The sequence below is a fragment of the Megachile rotundata genome, chromosome 15, assembly GCF_050947335.1.
Source record: "Megachile rotundata isolate GNS110a chromosome 15, iyMegRotu1, whole genome shotgun sequence".
Taxonomy (NCBI): Eukaryota; Metazoa; Arthropoda; class Insecta; order Hymenoptera; family Megachilidae; genus Megachile; species Megachile rotundata.
In genome coordinates, this window is record NC_134997.1 from 3319736 (window position 1) to 3340494 (window position 20759).

A 20759-nucleotide genomic window follows, 5' to 3' on the forward strand; every position below is an offset into this window, starting at 1 on the left:
GGAGACGCTGATGTTGAGAGATTTGATAATCCATGATTGTTATTGCAGTATTGTGTTTGTATTCTTTGTGTGGATGCTTCCCGAGAGCGTGAAGCAGATCAGGTTGGCCGTGTTAGCGTCAACGTATTTTGGAGGGTCGTCGAGGGCAATTAGCCTGTGCTATTTTGCCTTTGAACGATTTATGATAGGGATGGACTATGTGAGGTCTATGCGAGAGGTTGTTTATGAGAGTCTAAGTGAGGCGACAGATGATGGCTATTGACTTGGAGTCAAGTGGTCATCAGATGTCGCAGGACTGTGTTCTTTGTCAGTTTGTTATTGCTTTACCTAAATGTATAGGAACGTTGTTCCTAAAGGATCTGACCACGGAGTGGGGAAGGCATCCTTGCCTTTGGTAAGAGGACTGAGTTTGACCTCTCGGCACTTACCCCAGAACCTTGAGTTGATTCGGTCTTTGCCTTTGCCTTTTTGTCTAGCAGAATATTTTAAAAGTTTCATCTTTTTCTAACATATTAAAGAATATGCCTGTGCAATAGGAAAAATAATAGGTCCGAAATCAATAAAATTCTTATGGAGAATATCAAACAGCAGAATATGCATCTATTTAGACAAAAAAAAACGGTGACTCTCCTAACTTCAAACCACAAATCAATAACCATAAATAATAAAACAATTGAAATGAGACCCATGCTGACTCCAGCCCAGCGAATAATTTTATTCAACGTCTCTCCCATCATACCCAACTCAACAATAGAAGATATATTCAAACAAAACAATGTTCGACTTTGTTCAAAAATATCCCATCTAAAAGCAGGACTGACCGATCCAGAGTACTCACATATATTAAGTTTCAAAAGACAAGTATACGTCAATCCAAAAGATGTAAAAATAATCCCATACTCATTCTAAATAACCATAGAAAACACACAATATCGAATATTTACCACCATAGATACACTAAACTGCTTCTTATGCAAACAAGAAGGCCATGTTGCTAAACTATGTCCCAATAATACTGATTCTAATGAAGATAACATAACAACCAATGTAGACTTGAGCCCCAACGATCCATTTCAAACTACAGAATCGCCGACAAACAGGAACATACCGACAACTGAAGCACCCGAAATACTGATGGAACTATCAAAAAAACAACCAACGGAATCAACAACAGAACCACCGAAGACCCAAACTGGCATTAAAAAACCTCTGTCGCAGTCATCAAACGATACCAATCCCAATTATGTAAGTCTAGACTTACTTTAAACAAAATCTTTAAAGAAGTCGCCACCACAAAGAAAATAATAGTCCACCTTTACGGCCTAAATCACCAATAGATCATGAAAAAACGGAAGAAATGCTGAAACTAGTAAACCAAGAAATTGAGCTCTATAAAGAAAAATACATCCTAAACTATATTCAGCTAAAAAGCTTCCTAGAAAACGCTTTTGGATTGAACCACCCACTCGAAATATCCAAAGACTATACAGAAAACACACCGGCCTTAATACAAATGCTAAAATATCTACTCCCTCCTAAGTTATCGAAGCATAAAAAAATTATTCAATTATTACCGGACAAACACTCGACTAATTAGGCATCTGATACTGAATCTGACACATCACAATCATCCTAAACGTCCAAAATAAATATGAAGAAAATCTTACAGTGAAATGTCAATGGATACTACGCACATCTTGAACAACTCTAAATCATACTGAAACGACACAACCCTGACATACTATGCTTACAGGAAACCAATTTTAAAAAGAACCACTGCTCCGTCATAAAACACCATAATATTTTTGTAAAAAACAGAGTAAACGAAAGCCATGCAAGTGGCAGGGTAGCCATCGCAATATCAGACAAATACTATTCGACTAAAATCCCTTTAACAACCAACGTAGAAGCAGTAACAATTTCAGTATCTTTACCACATAAAATACACATCTGCAGTATTAAACATCCCTAACAGTCACCCCTTCGAATTTGATGAACTCGAAGATCTAATTAAACAAATCCCATCACCACGAATTCTAACTGGTGACTTCAATAGCCACCACACACTATGGGCATCATCCAAACTGGGCAGCAAAGAAAAAAAGATCGAGGAGCTGTTAAAAAACCCTAATTTAATTCTCCTGAATACAAGAGCTCCAAATCACTTTAACATTAACAATGGACCAACAAGCGTAATAGACCTTACAATATGTAGTACAAAACTAGCACAACACATCAATTGGGAAACCCTAAATTACCTATATGACGGTGACCATTTCCCCATCAAAATAACGTTGGAAGATGATACCCTCTCCCGCAAAGTTCCCATCGACTTGAATGGAATACCAATAAAATCAACTGGGCGTCATACCAAACAAAAATTAATGAAGCAATAAATGAACGCATTTAACCAAGCAAAATAGCATCCCACCAATGAGAATTTAATTGAATTTAAAAAATTAAGAGCTAAATTCCGTAGAATCAGCAAAGAAAGTAAAAAGGAAGCATGGAAAACCTATGTCTTGAGCATAACCGTGCAAACTCCCACTAAAAAAGTATGGGCAAAAAAACAATCGCATGAACGGAGGTCGCGCAAAACAGGGGATACAGTTTCTCGAAACCTGGGTAAATAACTATGTAACGCACCCCAGTAACATTGCAAATGTCCTAGCTGAACAATTCAAACTAAATTCGAGTAACGACAATTATAATCTATCTTTTATAGCCGACAACTCAGATCACGACAAGCTTCTAGAAGAAATCTTACTCCATACTGATGATAACAATATGAACCCTACATTAAATGCTCCAATACCTTTAAATGAAATAATCAGTTCCCTCTCAACTACAAAAAACTCTGCTCCCGGACCAGACAATATCCAAAATAAACTATTAAAATTCCTCCCGAAACCCGGAATAGACCACCTACTGAAAATCTTCAACTGTATCTGGACTCATAAAATCTTCCCTGTTAACTGGAGAAAAGGCAATTGCCCTCACAAATACTATGTGCAAATTATTAGAAAAAATTATTAATAGAAGACTCCGATGGTACCTAGAAACAAATAATATACTAACACCAACTCGGTATCGTTTTCGGCAGTATCGTTCCACAATAGACGCTTTAACCAACATAGAAGCAGACATATGCGATACTTTCCAGAGAAGCGAACATCTTGTAGCTATATGTCTTGACGGCGAGAAAGCATATCACATGATCTGGAAACCTAAAATAGTTAAAACTCTGTCCAAAACAAATATCAACGGGTACATGCTAGCCTTTATAGTGAATTTTCTCACAGATACATCAATCCAAGTCAGAACAAATGGAACAACATCGAATTCCACAAAAATACAGAACGGAGTTCCTTAAGGATCCGTCATAAGTGTTACTCCCTTTTTAATTGGGATCAACGACATTATAAAAAATCTAAAAGCTCCAATAAAATTTTATCTTTACGCTGACGACCTTATAATAATCTGCCATGGTAAAAACTTAAGTACAATATACAACCTTCTACAAACATCCATAAACCATCTTCACAAATGGTCTAACAAATCAAGCCTCAAATCCCCCCCCCCCCCCCCTCCCCCCGCCGAAAAAACACAATGCATCATCTTTACCAAAAAATCAAAATATCAGATTCAACTAAAGCTACCTATAGGGGAAACTGATCTAAAATTTGTAGATCATATTAGAATTCTAGGGCTCATCCTGGACAAAAAATTGACATGGGTCCCACATAAGAGACATAAGCGACACATAAGAGACTCTTGCATGAAAAGGCTAAGCATAATTAAAGTACTAGCCAATAGTAGTTGGGGAACCGACCAAGAAATACTATTACAAATATACCGAGTATTAATACGAGCAAAAATTGATTACGGCTCAACCATCTATAATTCAGCAAAAAAGGAACTCTAAAAATAATTGATCAAGTTCATCATACGGCACTGAGAATATCTACAGGCTTATACCACAGTTGCCCAATAACTAGCATCTTATTCGAGGCCAATGAAATGACTCTGGAACAAAGAAGGAAACACCTAACACTTAAATATGCCACAAAAATCTCCACTACACCGAACAACCCGACCTTTAGTTATATCTTTTCCGACAGATTCAGCGAATTATACTCTAAAAGACCAAAGCTCCCATCACCTTTCCGCATTAGACTAAATAAAATCTTGAAATTCCCTATTGAATGGACTCCTACCATCGAACGTAAACAAAGTAAAATACCTCCCTGAATTATCAAGACACCATCTACTAACCTGAACCTAGTGGATCTACCAAAAACACAAATAGACCAATCGACACACAAAACCAAATTCTTTGATATAAAAAACAATTTCTCTCACTGTAATCAAATTTGCACCGACAGTTCCAAATCCGATTCAGGAACAGGATACAGCACTGTCAACGAAAATGCAACAATAAAACAAAGTCTCCCCAAAACAGCATAAATTTTTACCGCCGAGGCATACGCAATATTTGAAGCCTTGAAATGCACCAGCACCAATAATCTTAAAAACGTTGCCATTTTTTCAGACTCGATTAGTGTAATAAAAGCCCTAGATACCCCAAACAGCAGCAATACTCATGAGATCATAACGAAAATACAGGAAGCATACACAGAATTATACAAAAATTGCAACACTGACATAAATATCATTTGAATTCCCTCACACCAAGGGATAACGGGAAACGAAGAAGCTGATGCAGCAGTAAAAGAAGCAGCAACCCTACCATCAACCGAAACAACCTTTCCGATTCCATATCCGATTCCAAGACCTTACAAACCACATAAAAAAAATTATAAAAAAAGACTGGAATAAAATCCGGACCACAACAAAAACAACAAATAAACACAACATAATTCGAGATTTCTACCAACAAATCGTAACCTGCAATTTAAACAGGAAAGAAAAATGTATAATGTCTCGACTAAGGTCAGGTTATACCAGGATAATGCATGAACATCTAATAAAAAAAGCTGATCAACTCTATTGCAAATACTGCCTCACCGAAACTCTCATAGTAGACCATATTTTATACCAATGCAGAAAAACCGAACCTCAAAGACAAAAATATAAATTAAAGCCGGATACAGCCTTCACAACCAAAGACCACATAAGAAACACTATAAACTTCCTGAGAGAAACCAACATGTACAACAAAATATAGCACCCAAACAGACAACCGTCGCCAATGACCACACAATGGTTAAACATTTATGAAGAAGAAGAAGAATTGACTCACTGATATGTTACTGTTTGTTTACGGTCGTATGTAAGCTTTACTGGCTGTTCTTTTCTGCGATCGGTAAATCATCAATTAAGTGAGGCTAGTAGATACACGTAAATGTTCAAACCCAAAAGATTTGCGTATTTCGAATAATTACTGTAGTAGAATATTCTAAATCTATTTAACGAATTAAAAATGAAATAACATATATATGTATTGTATACGACTGTAAATTAATGTAAAAGTAATTTAAAATTTAAAAAAAACTTCTCATATTCGTCTATATTCTCAGTTACATGTTTCCTTGTGCCTACTTATTATGTAATAAGATAACTTCATTTTGCACTGTTTCGTTTAATATTTTGTTTTTGATGAACCGATTGTGAGTATTCATTGTAAGCGGAACATTCCTGTACCTTGATTGGCCTTCTGTGTGTGCTTCAAATAGGTTATCATCTAGCATAGGGGTCGCCAACCTTTTGAGTCGAAAGAGTCAAAAATTACAATTTACAAAATTTCAAAGTTTTTAAAGGGCCACAACATTTTTTCTTGCCAACAATAAATAGTACTCGTATAAATAAATTTTTTTCATAAAAAAAAAATAATCTATTTATTCATAAGAAAACATATCTATTTATTCATATATAAGTAGTATTTTTCACAACAAATTAAATAATATATATATGGCATTATTAGATAATTACTTATTATTTAAGTAAAAAATTAAAACAATTAAACATTTACTTACAATACTAACAGTTGACGACAGCGAAGACACGTGTCACGGGGTGAGGGGTGCGGTGAAAAGCGAGTACAAGTGGTTGAGAGATAGAATCGGTGCCTAATCCTCGTTAATCGATTCAGAACGATTTTTAAATGTTTTTTTTTTTTGATAAAATGAATAATAATTGTGTATGGAACTAAAGAGCCACAGCTTCACATCCAAAGAGCCGCATGTGGCTCGCGAGCCGCAGGTTGCCGACCCCTGATCTAGCATATATCGATCCGTCAGGAAATCTTCCTTTCTTGAGATATACAAATTTCTCGAAACTATATTTTTGTCAGAGTTTGTATATTTACGCTATTGTACCTGTGGTTGTTTCTAAACTGCGTATACCTAGTATAATATATGCGGTATAACTGATTGTATATTCAAAATACTGTTAAACTATTATACATATTTAGACCTATATTTACATATGATCGAAATGCAATAAATGTCATTCCATATAATGGTTCTAGAACGTGGCCGTGCTATAGTCATCGGATGCAGACAATCTTATTCTTTACAAATCTCATACATTTGAAATGTATGCAGCTAATTGGTGCAGAGTTGTGCAGTGACTCTTTTACCTGAAATGATGTAACTGCCTCCATTACTCGAGGATTAAAAGTTTCCTGACTGAACTATACAGGGTGTTCGGCTACTGGTGGGCATAATTTCAGGGGGTGGCAGCTGGGGTGATTCTGAACAACTTTTTCCTTTACCAAAATGCTGGTTAAAGCTTAGTTTTTGAATTAGTAATGAAAAACACTGACCAATCAGAGCGCGAGAATAGCGCGCGCTCAGATGCGAGAGCGACGGATGCAAGCGTGACGGTTGACCCTGGTCGTGAACAAACAAATCGCGCGATATCGGTGCAATAACTGATTCTTTACTCATCGCGCATAATGTGTAATGTGTACATGGCGAGGAACTTTCGTAAACGAATTGATGTGTAAAAAAGGTGGATATTTTTAACGTTTCGATACTAAGGACTGGACAATCGTGGTGCTTATGTGATTGTGTGTTTGTTTAGTGTGGATTTCGGAAATTGTACTATTATTATACGGAAGACATCAAATATGACAGTCACCCTTTTTACTTGACAATCCCATAGAGCGGGTATTGATATGCTCTTGTGGATTTTAGCGAGTAAATAGGTTTCTTGTCATACGACGATGTACTTCAAAATTAATGCGGAATTCTCGCATCGTAAATTCACTCATGAGGTAAGCGTCCGAATATTCTTTCATTTTATGTCGTTAAACAAATAATCATTTTTTTGAATTACCTAAAGAAACTGCGCTTGATCTTTACCTTTATTTTCGCTTAATCCATACAATTAGTTTCATTAATAAATTTATACTTATTAATAGTTGTGAATTTTATAACTACTTACCGGCTGACATATTACCGATGATGGTAACTATGTTACCGATATCGCGCGATTTGTTTGTTCACGACCAGGGTCAACCGTCACGCTTGCATCCGTCGCTCTCGCATCTGAGCGCGCGCTATTCTCGCGCTCTGATTGGTCAGTGTTTTTCATTACTAATTCAAAAACTAAGCTTTAACCAGCATTTTGGTAAAGGAAAAAGTTGTTCAGAATCACCCCAGCTACCACCCCCTGAAATTATGCCCACCAGTAGCCGAACACCCTGTATGCGCATATTTCAACTGATCTCTACGAATCTGTTTTGCTAGTGTTAACTCTCGTTAAAATGAATGAAGGTACGTGGAATAAAATCTTGTCGAAATTGAATATCGATTGCTTTGTTTATTTACATCCTATATCTTCTTTGCGGAGTACTACGAATTAAAGAATTTAATAGAAATAATAAATATTTTCTATATCGGTATTACTTCTTAAATTTGATTGTCACTGACCGCAATAGTATGAAAAACTTTTAGAATAATGTAATTATAAAGTCTTGTGGCGACAAGGAAAGTTCCGAGTGGAAAACGAAGTCTGGATTTTGTCAGAGACCTTTTGACCCGTCGAGTCAATAGTCATTAAGTTGTAAATAGTTTTGCGCTGGCTCAGCGGGTCTAAAAGGCCCTCGGCCCTTTCCACTCAGGACTTCCCAAAAAAGGAGAGAGTTTTTTCTCCCATCAAAAAATGTATTTTTGTCGATATTCTAGTCTCGACCACCAAAGTGAACGCAGCGCGCCTTTGTTATTAATAAAGTCTTTCGCCACTACACTGTGTTGTTCATTCACGTACATCACCTCAGTCTATAAACATTATACAGGACGGCAATACGCATGCATAAGAGACATTCGGCGTACAATAAGGAATTTCATCCTACTGGTAATTAAAAATTATAATATCAAAAACATTAGCTTTAACTAATTTAATGTGTTAAAATTCCATATTGTACTTTTAACCGATTCATATGTCTTCCAAAAACCAGTAGAAATAAGCATTAGAAATGATAAGTAAACGTACGATCATAAACTTACCTGGATATCGAAGTAAGACAATTCTCTGACAAATTCAGGAGCCTTAAGTTAGTCGCATCTGAAAAAATTCTATCTGGTAATGTAATTAATCTATTGGAATTTAGTTTTAGGTAAGACAATTGCTGTAGTCCTTCAAAAATACGTTTAGGTAGCATCTCAAAATAATTTTTTTCTAAATCAATATAATCTAATGACATTAAGCCCCAAAACAGGTCTTCAGGTATCGTGCTCCAACCGTTGTGATTCAAACCTATAGCCTTCACATGTATCAAATTTCCGAAAAACTTTTGGGGCAGAGATATGTTTCTGGTATTATGCGACAAATCAATGGTCATTAGATGAGAATTTTGCTTTAGTATACCTTCTGGAAACGAGATAAAACTGTTATTACTTAACGTTAGCCATGTTAGCCTTTCCAGTTTTGCGAAAATGTTCTCCGGCAAAGTGATTAGATTACTCGAACTCAACTCCAGATTCGTCAAAGACGCGAGATTATCAAATAACCCAGGTTTCAGTTGTTTATCTGTGAAATTGTTTATCTGCAAGCTTAACGAACGCAATTTCGTTAACGGATCAAATATGCCCGGCTCGAGATGATTCATCATGCTGCCACTCAAGACAAGTATTTCGAGATCTCGTGTATTATTAAAGATTCCCACAGGTAAACAGGCTTTATTATATTCCAAATAAAGCCGAAAAAGATATGGTACATCTGCGAATAGATCGGTGCTCAAATTTGTAAGATCGCTGCTTGATAGCGTGAATTCTTGCAGGCTTGGAAACCCTTTCAAATGGTTTCTGACGATGGCACCGCTCCAATTATGCAGCTGTAACTCATAGATGTTCTCTCCGTTGAATGTACTCGAAATTTCACTTATGCTCGAGTTCATTGACAGACCACATTCCGATATATTCATGGACTTTATGTGCTCCTTCAGGAATAAGTTGAACAAGTAGATTGGGGGCCATTGTGGATAATTTTTACATTTAATCTGAATAATTGAGAATGTTTTTTTATTGAAACGGATAATATTAATCTTAGTAATTTGAATTGAATAGTGTTGTTATAAGTATTATAGAAATATATGATGAAACACGGATTCTGTCAGGATTGGAACGAAAGGTTGTCACACGTTATATTCTGGTTTGAATAAAACTTTGCATAGTGAAATACCGACTACTCTGATATACGGAAGCTGTTACGTAAGCTGTGTGTTTATCTTTATGTTGGTGCTGCACGTTTAAGCGTAGTTCGCAATTTCCGCAAAGCGAGAGTCCAGCTTTGTTGCCTATCAAATCCTTTTTATTTGGTAGCGCGCTAGAACTTTCCGAAACTCAAGGCCAACGCGAAGGAGAATCATCGTACGAAAACTTCACATTGATCTGTTCCCAAACAAACTTATTCCACAAACAAAATCCATACACGTCTAATGGCTGTAAATACTCTGTAATCGCTGCAGGAATCGTAAATATTGTTATCTTTTTTATATCGGGATACCTTTTTCAATGCAAGCGATACAATACCCACTCCAAGAATCTAGTAATAGAGCTATTTTGTCGTCAGTATTTCGGAGCTATACTTCTACATACATCCAAAACCACGTGTCGGTGATATTGGTATTTCAAACCCTACTATTGTAGAATGTTAAAATGAACTTATTAAATTTGGAGACTTTTTTTCGTTAAAGTAATCCCGACCCTGACAGAACCTCCATTTCTCTTCCTTACTACTATATCGATTCAAGAATTGAAATTTTTCACTACTTAATGTACAATTTTGCGAAAGTGTATAATTTAGTATTTATACTTATGTTTACATGAATACTGGTATATTCAATAATTTCCACAAGGAAGCCTGAGTTGTTTCCTATGGGGCAGTTCCAAACTGCTTTACGCACTGGTTGGCATGGAAGTGCATTTGATTCACTGTATGTAGTGAGAATGATTGGAAAAATGATCCAAAACATGCCAAGCATTTGATAAATCTTTATGTAAAAACGATACTTTCTGTAACAGAAAATTAGACGATCCCTTGCAAAATTTTGCATCTTATAAGTAAATTCTAAACTGTATTTCTGATTTACGCTGAAGATAGAAACAAATATGTACATACATATGCTGTCAACTTCAGAAGGTTGCAGCAAACAGTCATTCTTTATGAAAAAGTTATAAATAAAGGAAGATTGAAAAACATAGGTCACATAAATTACTTAAACTGGTCATATTAGGTTAGGTTAAGTTTGTTGACAAGCCTGGGACGGGGTGTGTGTTGCTATATCATTGGATATAACCAATGCATTCAACACTTTGCCCTGGGTCGCCATCAGGGAGGCACTGGTTTACCACCGGGTGCCTCCCTACCTAAGGGCGGTTATTGGGTCCTACTTGAAGGACAGGTTTATAGAGTATATGGGCAGAGACGGTTTCATCCCGAGGAAGGTGAAGCGTGGCGTGCCCCAGGGTTCCGCTTTGGGACCGGACTTGTAGAACCTGGGGTACGACCGCGTGCTGCGGGTCCCTCTCCCCGACGGCAGGTATATCATCTACTACGCAGATGACACGTTCATTCTTGCCGATGGGGAGACGTTTGAAAGGACCATCCGTCTGGCCGAGGTGGCTGTTGCCCCCGTCGTCGGACGGATCCACGAGTTGGGGTTGAGGATAGACCCCCATAAGACCGAGGCCATGTTTTTCCACAACAGGCCTCGGTCGCGGGATCCTCCCCTCTCGTGGATCCGGGTGGGTGATGCTTGGGTCGAAGTCGGGGCCAGTATGAAGTATTTGGGCCTCGTCCTCGACAGCCACTGGCGCTTCGATCTCCATTTCGATCGCCTGGTTCCCCGAGTTGAGCGGGCAGCGGCCGCCCTTGGCCGCCTTATGCCCAATCTCGGCGGGCCGGAAGTGAGGGTTCGCCGCCTGTACGTGGGGGTGGTACGGTCCATGATTTTGTATGGATCAGTTGTTTGGGCGTCGGGCCTGGTGGTCAGCTGCCGCAGCTTGCAGCTTGTGCATCGTCTGCAGAGGCGACTGGCCATCAGGGTCGTTAGGGGATACCGTACCATCTCCTACGGGGCGGCGACGGCTCTGGTGGGCCTTATACCGTTCGAGTACATGGCAGGGGCTGATGCGCTCGTCTATACACGCATCCGCGCCCTGTAGTGTCTCGACGGTGTCCCGCCGGAGCCGGAGGCGATAGATGATAGATAAGGCGTCAGGCCCGACGACTGGCTGTTTGGCGTTGGAAAATGGATTTACGCGCCTATTCCGGCAAGCTAGTCGTCGGGGCCCTCCTGCCACTATTTGATCAGTGGCGGGAGCGGCGGCATGGTAGGATCACCTACCGTATGACACAGGTGCTCACCGGGCACGGCTGCTTCAATGAGTTTCTGTGTCGAATAAGGAAGGAGACGACGGCGGCCTGCCACCACTGTGGGGAGGCTTCGGACACGGCGCAGCATACGTTGGAGGTGTGCCCCGCCTTTTCAGCGCTGTGCCGTGTCCTTATTGAGGATATTGGTTATGACCTCTCGCTGCCAGCGTTAGTTGGGGCATCGCTGGCAAGCGAGAGGTCTTGGAAAGCCGTAGCCTCCTTCTGCGAGCAAGTGATGCTGCAGAAGGAGGCCGCGGAGCGGGTTCCCGAAGAAGCGGACCCACAGAGGAGGAGAATGGGTCGCAGCCGCCGAGGTGCGGCTGCGCCCGGCAGTTCACTTGCAGTTGCTCGGGGGAGCAGTCGGGGCCGTCGCGGTCCCCGGCTTGAATCCCCCGTTTGAGGATTGCTGGCTGACGATCCCTCGGTGGAATGCCGAGGGCCGTCGGTCTTTCCAAGTCCCCGACCTGTTGGGGGGCGGCGGCTCCGGGGAGGCCTTACGTCTCCCCTTGCAGAGCCACCGCGGGGGCAGTGGCGTCCTGGGTGGGGGCCCAGGACACCCTGCACGCTGCCCCGGGGGGGACGGCGGTTGCCTCGGTGGTCCGAGCACCGCCGTAAAGATTAGTTCGTTTGGTCGGGGGAGGTCTTTTGATCTCCTCCCGGGAAGGGCTCGAAAGAGCAAGGCGCGGGGGTCCCAGTTGTGTTCTTTAGAGTTCCTGGGGCCCCCAATGCGTCATTGAAGGACCACCGTGGGGGTTTTAGTGGGTAAGAATCCCACATAACCCTGTGCCCTCCCCCAAGGGCGCGGTGTATCTTTGGAAGATTTCCCCCACGTTAAAACAAAAAAAAAAGTTTGTTGACAAGCCTCCTTCTGGAAGCAAGTTATGCTGCAGAAGGCCGCAGAACGAGTCCTTGAATGGGCGGACCCGCGTAGGAAAGCTAGAGAAATGACAACACCCCGCGCTGTTGATTCATAGATGGGAGGAGCAGTCAGGGCCACTGTGGGCCACAAGCAGACTCTCCCAGATGGGGGTTGCAGACCAGCGATACCTCGTTTCTATCATAAGTCCGCCGGCCTTCCGGGCCGCTTTACCAGTGCCGGCGGGCAAACGGCAGCTCCGAGGAAGCCTTGTGCTCTTCATAAAGATTAATTTTATTTTAATTGGCAAGGTCGGAAAGACTTCCCCCGGGATGACATTCAATAACGCGTCGATTCTTCAAGTCATGTTCTCCAAGAATTCCTGGGGTGCGTTCATGCCTCGGGGAAGAACCACCGTGAGGGATTTAGCCGACAAGAATCCGGCATAACCTTGTGCCCCTGAAGGAGGAATCTTTGGAACATTTCCCCCTCGTAAAAAAAAGGTTTGTTGCCAAACGGTCAAGTCAGTTTCTGGACTTAAAAAGAAAGCTTTGTTGACAACATATTCTTACTCATGTAGTTATCTTTTAATCAATGCAAATAAAAACTCGGGAAATCATAAATAGAGTACTACCCTATACGTAAACACGAGTTCATTGATCCTGTGCACTGTATAGTGTGAATCTCACTTCAACTTAGGCAGTACATAAAAAGTACATATTCGCTTCTCTGCACTTTAAATAACTTTCCTTTCGGTACATCATAACTGTTTGCACACAAAAACCAATTTTTTATATGTGGCAGTAAAGCCATAAATCGTGTAGAAAGTTTTGGAGGTCCTTGAAGACCTAGGCTTGTTCAAGCGTTTTTACGCATAAGCCCTTCTTTGCCTTTTAGACCCATGTGCCTATTTTGCTTTGTGCGAAGAACCGATGGAAAATTCAGCAGAAACGTTCTGCCCATCATAGCATTCGCATCGCGCCTTTTTTTACAATAGTTATAGTTCACATTTTTGTAAAGGCATATCGTTGTTATTTGTTATTGTTATTATTATTGTTATTGTTTTATTAAATATAACTTTGTTGTCTGTTACTCCGTGTCATAATTACTTCGCATTATCCTAAATATGTCTATTAATGCTCAAAATAACTGCTATATTTTTCAACCTTTTTTATGTATTCCTTTTGTAGTAATGCTACAAGGGAAGGACCAACAAGACAACATACCATATATGTCAGATTTGTGCAGGATGTCTCGTAACTTGTGTTACTACCTGAAAGAGATGGTAGAGGATGACGTTCTAAACAAGCTTTTCCTTTGCAAAAATGGGGTTTGAAGTTTCGTTTTTGAATTATTAAGGAAATACATGGACCAATCACAACGCGAATAGTTTGCGCGCTCAGACGCGAGAGCAACAGCTTCGAAAATGACGGTCCATTGTGATCATAAACAAGCGCATCGATACTGCGTCGCTGTAGCATTGATTGTAACGAGGCATATTTTCGTTTATTTGTCTTCTCTTTTTTTGATGCCTCGTTACGAGGATCCCCCAAATTGCCAACTTCACTCCTCCGCCCAAGCGGACCCCCCGCTGCTGGGGCAAGAATAATTAAGAGAGTGTTCTTTTCTTTTTTTCCCCCCCTTTGTTATATTAGCGTTTTGTTATTTTTCTTTTTTTTCTATTTTCGCGTATTTTTCTTTTTTTCGTTACATTTGTATGCCTCGCTTTTTCCCCTCTCTACCCACCATCCATCAAGGAGAAGTCGTCGTCCCCGGTCGCGGGGAAACCTCTCCATGAGCGATGGAGGCGCGGGATGGGTCCACCGAAAGCAGTCGCCGGCTGTTCGGTAGCGGCGCCACACCGTCACCCTCCGCGGGGGTGACCGGCAGCCCGCCATCAAGGAACTCTAGGCCTGGGGACGAGCCACCTCCAACCGCCACCTTGATATATACATATAAGTGAGTTTAAGTTACCCGTGACTACATACATTTATTACCGACAGTTTAACTAAATTCTTATCATAATTGATCTGCCTAATGTCGCGGTCGGTAAGGGAGAAATGCAGTCGATAATTGAAAAAATAAAGTTAACACTGGAATAAAAGATTGAAAATTCTTCAGAAACGTTACAGACACGTATGTAAATAGACCGAATAAAAACATGCGAACAAAAATTCCTGAATAATTTGAACTATATTGTCTTTATAGCAAGAAAGCGGAATTTTCGATTAAAAACTACGATATTTTATTCCGTCTGATTTTTTGTTCGACAATAAATGATGACTGTATCGATCGACACCGCAGTCGTTCAACAGATCATCGTTGCATAGAAATCGTTTGCGACATATGCCACGTGATCAAGAACGAAGCCGTGATCCGTAGCCAATCTAACAATGTCTTTTAATAAAATATTATATAATGTAATATCGGTTCCTCAATTCAGATACCATGTAATGAGAATATAAAGTATCGTTAAACATACATATCTATGAATAATTCTTCACGCGTTTTCATTCGATCCATTTACCGGTCGTGCTTATGTTGTGTAATTATTAGAAAGAGACAGTGAAATAAATTGACAAGACATTGATCCTGCCATGACATCAGTTGTTGATGCTGTGATCGAAGAATGAACCCGGTGTCACAAATATTTTTTAACTGACTTCGAAAAAGCAGGAGGTTACTCAATTCGATCAGTATATATATTTTTGTTTTTTTCTATGTATGTTCACCGATTACGCCTAGCTGGGTGGACCGATCGGTACGAAACCTTTTGTATCTGGTAGGTTCTGACTCCCCATCGGTACCATTATCAAAAAATTTTTCATTTTTTAACTAAGGTAGAATATCTATTGCAATAACTATCTGAAGCGAAGTAAATCAATCCCCGCGTACGTTGAATGTCAAAAATGCACAAACAACTTAAATAAAACTTACCCATTGATTCATGAGAAAACTAGCTTCGATAAAAAATATTTGTGTCACCGGGTAGATCCACCGATCAGACTATCAACAGCTGATGTCCTGACAGGGTCAATGAACTCTCAATTTATTTCACTGTCTCTTTCTAATAATTGCACAACATAAGAACGACCGGTAAACGGACCGAATGAAAACGCGTAAACGATTATTCATAGATATGTATGTTTAACGATACGCTATATTCCAATTATAAAGTATCCGAATTGAGGAACCGAAATTATATTACATATTTTATTAGAAGACATTGTTAGACTGGCCACTGATCGCGGTTTCGTTCTCGATCGCGAGGCATATGTCGCGACCGGTTGCCATGCAACGATGGTCTGTTGAACGACTGCGGCGTCGATCGACAGTCGTCGTTTATTGTCGAAAGAAACGTGTCGAAATAAAATGTATCATTGTTTCTAATTGAAAATTCTGTTTTCTTGCTTTCAATATAATATAGTGTAAATTATTTATGAATATTCGTCCACGTGTTTTCATTCGTCCTATTTACGTGTCTGGCTAACACTGAAAATTAGTGAAAATTAGTAAAAAGCGACAGAGAAAAGTGATAATAAAAACTAATAATGAAAGATAACAGTGAAGTTACTTGAGCGTTTTTGAAAGTTTCTGTATGGTAATTTATTTATGCTATCAGTAAGAATCGGTGGATCGACCCGGTGATAGAGATGCATTTTCATCGTGATTATTTACGGTTCAATGGGTGAGTTACATTTAAATTTGTTAATTATTCAAATTCAAATTTTTATTTGTTGAATGGAAAGGTTATTTCATTTTTTAAAAATAAGAATTTGTTCTTTTTCATCATCACAATATCTAACGAGAATAATTTTCCATATTTTATCTATTGTTTCTTTGCGATAATAAATAAATGTATCGAATAAATTCGACTTATTTTGATTACGTGAGTAAGGACAACTTTCTTCATTTCTTATGCATTAATAAATGATAATCCAATAATAATTCAGATTTTTTCATCCGTTTTTCAATGTAACTTTCATCTAACAGCTTTCTATCATACCGACGCTATACCGACGTGGTATCAATACGCTTGTTCACGATCACGATCGACTGTCATTTTCGAAGCTGTCGCTCTCGCGTTTGAGCGCGCGAAATCCTTGCGCTCTGATTGGTCCGTGTTTTTGCTTAATAATTCAAAAACGAAGCTTCAAATCCCATTTTTGCAAAGGAAAATCTTGTTCAGAATGACGTCCTCTACTACCCCTTTCAGGGAGTAACACTAGTTACGGGACACCCTGTATATGTGTCCCACGTAAGTGCGTGGCTATGGCCGAGAAACTTAACTATGCGTTCCGCGAAAACAACTGATAGAGCCGAGAAACGCGTACATGTGTGCATGCACGTAAATCAGTGCATGTACATATAATATGTCCAGAATTTGACTTGGAAGGCTATGAACGAAAACCGCGTTTATGCAGAAATATGCGCTGGCAATTTTTAATGACTATCGCGGCAGGAGTTCGGCCCCACGGTACGGTTCACTTCGAACCGTCCCGTTTGCAAAGGGCTAGATAGACCATAGTTACATTCTATACGCACTAACACCTACTTCGCGGCGTGCTGTCGAGTTATATGTATAGAAAAAAACTAGCTATACAAGCTTTGCCTATGTTCGGCTGTCCAAAGGTTGACATGTTCAAGAAAATCTTTTAATTTTGCGCCGTCTCCGAAAAGGTTGAAATGTATTTAATATACTACCTAACGAATAAATAGGTTTCATTCATATTTGTTACGTAATTATATGATTGAATGAAATAGAAATTACTTCATTAGGAAATAGAAATTATTTTATACTTTTTAGTGCATTTTGAAGGCGGTGTATTTTTTTTCCGAAAATTATTTTATTCGTGGAACAAAGTAAGTTTTATTTAAGTTGTTTGTGCATTTTTGACATTCAACGTACGCAGGGATTGATTTACTTCGCTTCAGATAGTTATTGCAATAGATATTCTACCTTAGTCCCATCTCATTGCATAAACGAGATACTCATTTCTATTGAAACGTGAATTTATTCGTTTACTTCATCAGAATGATTAACAAAATTAATTTTTGTTAATTTATTCTTTATACCTCTTGAAAATTGTAAAATAAACACATTTTACTCGGTCTAGGTAAACAACAACTAATTGGTTTTTTTCCTATTTGAGAATAATAAAGAACTTAATATTATTCTTAAGTTTTCAATTCGTTATTCAATTTAACTTTCAGCAAATAGTGTTCAGTTACATCGATGCGGTGTCGATACACTAATCCACAACTACGATCGGCTGTCGCACTTGAAGCTGTTACACACGCTGTCGAGCTCCTAGTTCATTCACATTCTTATTAGTCAGTTTTTGCTAGTAACTCAAAAATGAACGGTTAATTAAAATTTTGGCAAAGTGAAAAGTTTTTCAGAATCATCACGCCTACTGCCTTTTTTTGGTTCTTACACTAGTTCTGGGGGCACTCAGTACATACTGCGTATTAAACATTTGGATGTACTGCATTTTTTCAAAAATGTACTCCCTGATAAATCTTTGATTGATTCTTTATATCGTATGAGTAGAATACTTTCAGAAATAATGATTGCCATCAAAAACATTCATATGCAGCGGCAGTGGGATATGTTTTTATCTTAAAGGCAAAAAACGGGCGTATAAAAAATTTAGACGCTCTTAATAAAAATTTATTATTATAAAAAAAAGGAGCAAATATGCATAACTAATATTGCTGCATTTCCCTCACTGGCATAAAATCTATGAGAAGATCCGTCGCTTCTTTAATTGTTATAATAAAAAATTGCTATTAATATAATAATATGTCCATTCTTAACTTAACTTATCAACTATTCTGCACATTTTTAGTACACAATTATATTATACATATTTAATAACTTGAAATTTCACTCACGCAAATTGTTATACTTTTTCAGTAATAGATTAAAACACTCACCGATAAATTCCGCTTTTACAAACCGTTATGGTATATTCACGTATTTTTCGTTGTTTATATCGTCAATGCATTTTGTTGAAAGAAAAATGGAAGTCACACGTAAACACAAAGCCACATAAAAATTACTCGTATTTATCACTTCAATTTACTACAGAAAGGAACTATCCGAATTTTACAGAGAGATGTGAATAGATTAACTCAACGACTTGCACTTTGCGATTTTGCATCGAAAAGTGACTTCTCCGTCATTCCGGCAAGTTCGTCCGTGTCTTTTCGAAGACAATCCTCCGGTGGGGGAACTGGTGCTGATACATTATAGCACGAGATAAAGACGATGGAATCCATAATTAATTATTTTAATCGTGTATGTCATTTTGTATCTTTCTTCACGACTTTTTCCTGTTTGCGGTGCTTCTCTCTTGCAAGTACCTACGTCTAAATATTTCTCGACGCAAAATCGAATGTATTTAAATTCGTTATCGAATTCCTTGTCTATGCCGCCAAATATTGAATTTTTCACTGCTTTTTAACCGACTTCGAAAAAGGAGGTTACTCAATTCGATCAGTATTCCTTTTTTTTTTTTTTTTTTTCTATGTGTGCCCGCCTATTACGTCTAGCTGGATGGACCGATCGGAACGAAACCTTTTGCATCTCGTAGGTTCTGACACCCCATTGGTACCATTATCAAAAAATTTTTCATTTTTAATTTACAAAGCATTGTTATTGCAAAAAAACCGGCAACTTTTGAAATAAACTTTTCTCGATTTTAGTGCGCTTTTAATATCTTATCACGGACATGATTCTGAACAATTTTGTTCATATACAAATTTCGCGGAAAACTTTAGTTTTCGAGGTATTAGCTAAAAATTGTTATTAACTTTTGAAATCAATTTCGAACGATTTTAATGTCCTTCAAATATGTTGTTAGGGGCGTGGTTCTGGACAACTTTTTCCTCTTGCATAATTGACGGAAAGCTCTTGTTTTCGAGATATTAGCGAACATTATTGTTAACTTTTGAAACCAACTTCGAACGATTGTAATGTCCTTCTAATACGTTATTAGTGACATGATTCTGAACGAGTTTTTCCTTATGCATAATTGACGGAAAACTCTAGTTTTCGTGATATTAGCGAAAATCTATTGTTATTAATATTAGTGGAACGCCCCGTGCTCGGCACGTGAAAGACAAGAAACGGCAATTACAATGCACTGTACCAAAACAATAACTAAGCTTTACCGCTCTGACACGCGACTTATACAGCAAGATGAGTTCACGTTGACGTTGGTGTATTATTCCCATTGCTTGGTACAGTCTCCGTATTGTTCTAAAAATCTATCAATTTGATTTGTTAGAAAATTTGTTGCGCAGGATCTGCTATTATTTTACGGATACCTTCACCTTTGCGCAGTCCTAAACCCTAAGAGAAACACATGTGCAGTAAATTTTTGCAAAGAAAGTTAACAAAGAACAAATGGATGAAGCACCCTCAATCATGATGTAATTAGTTTGTACTTGTCCCTGAAAGAGTGTCCCTCATTTTTTTTTTCTATGCATGTTCGCCGGTTTTTTCCTAGATAGGTGATCCGATCGGAACAAAGCCTTTCGCATCTTGTAGAGTCTGACTCCCCATTGGTACCATTACCAAAAATTTTTTCATTTTTTAGTTGCAAAGGATTATTGTTGCAAAAAAAATTGAAAAACGAATATCCATGTTGTCTTTTACTTAATTATGCTCATGTCATTTACGCAGACAAAAAAAAGCCCAGAAGAACTGTCTCACAGTATCCTATACAATTCTCCCCATTCCACTAAAAAGCGTGAAATAAAATAATTTTCAGAAAAAAAATACACCGACTTCAAAATGCACTAAAAAGTATAAAATAATTTCTATTTCCTAATGAAGTAATTTCTATTTCATTCAATCATACAATTACGTAACAAATATGAATGAAACCTATTTACTCGTTAGGTAGTATATTACATACATTTCAACCTTTTCGGAGGTGGCGCAAAATTAAAAATACCTCAGTAAGCGTTGCTGCGAATAACCAGTTGATTGTGGTATGGCGTATTGGAAATTAATAAATCCTGAGAAAGAATACGTACCATTATAGAT

General features: G+C 38.6%; 2 protein-coding genes across 2 annotated transcripts in view; one reads left to right on the forward strand and one right to left on the reverse strand.

Moving 5' to 3' along the window:
* The window catches only part of LOC143265902 (uncharacterized), a 155148-nt gene that overhangs the window by 24562 nt on the left and 109827 nt on the right, over window positions 1-20759 (forward strand). The gene's annotated exons all lie outside the window — the stretch shown is intronic.
* LOC105664089 (uncharacterized) lies at window positions 7757-18888 on the reverse strand. The gene is made up of 3 exons (XM_076540563.1): window positions 18641-18888; window positions 10292-10481; window positions 7757-9466 (listed from the first exon to the last, which is right to left on the reverse strand). The coding sequence occupies exons 2-3, from the start codon at window positions 10448-10450 to the stop codon at window positions 8471-8473; spliced, it is 1155 nt and encodes a 384-aa protein (XP_076396678.1). The 5' UTR covers window positions 10451-10481; window positions 18641-18888; the 3' UTR covers window positions 7757-8470.

Coding starts and splice junctions, on each gene's coding strand:
- LOC105664089 (XM_076540563.1), bottom strand. CDS start 10,450: ATGCTTGGCATGTTTTGGATCATTTTTCCAATCATTCTCACTACATAC. Junction 9,467..10,291: donor TTGAATATACCAGTATTCAT/GTAAACATAAGT, acceptor TCAATTATTCAG/ATTAAATGTAAAAATTATCC.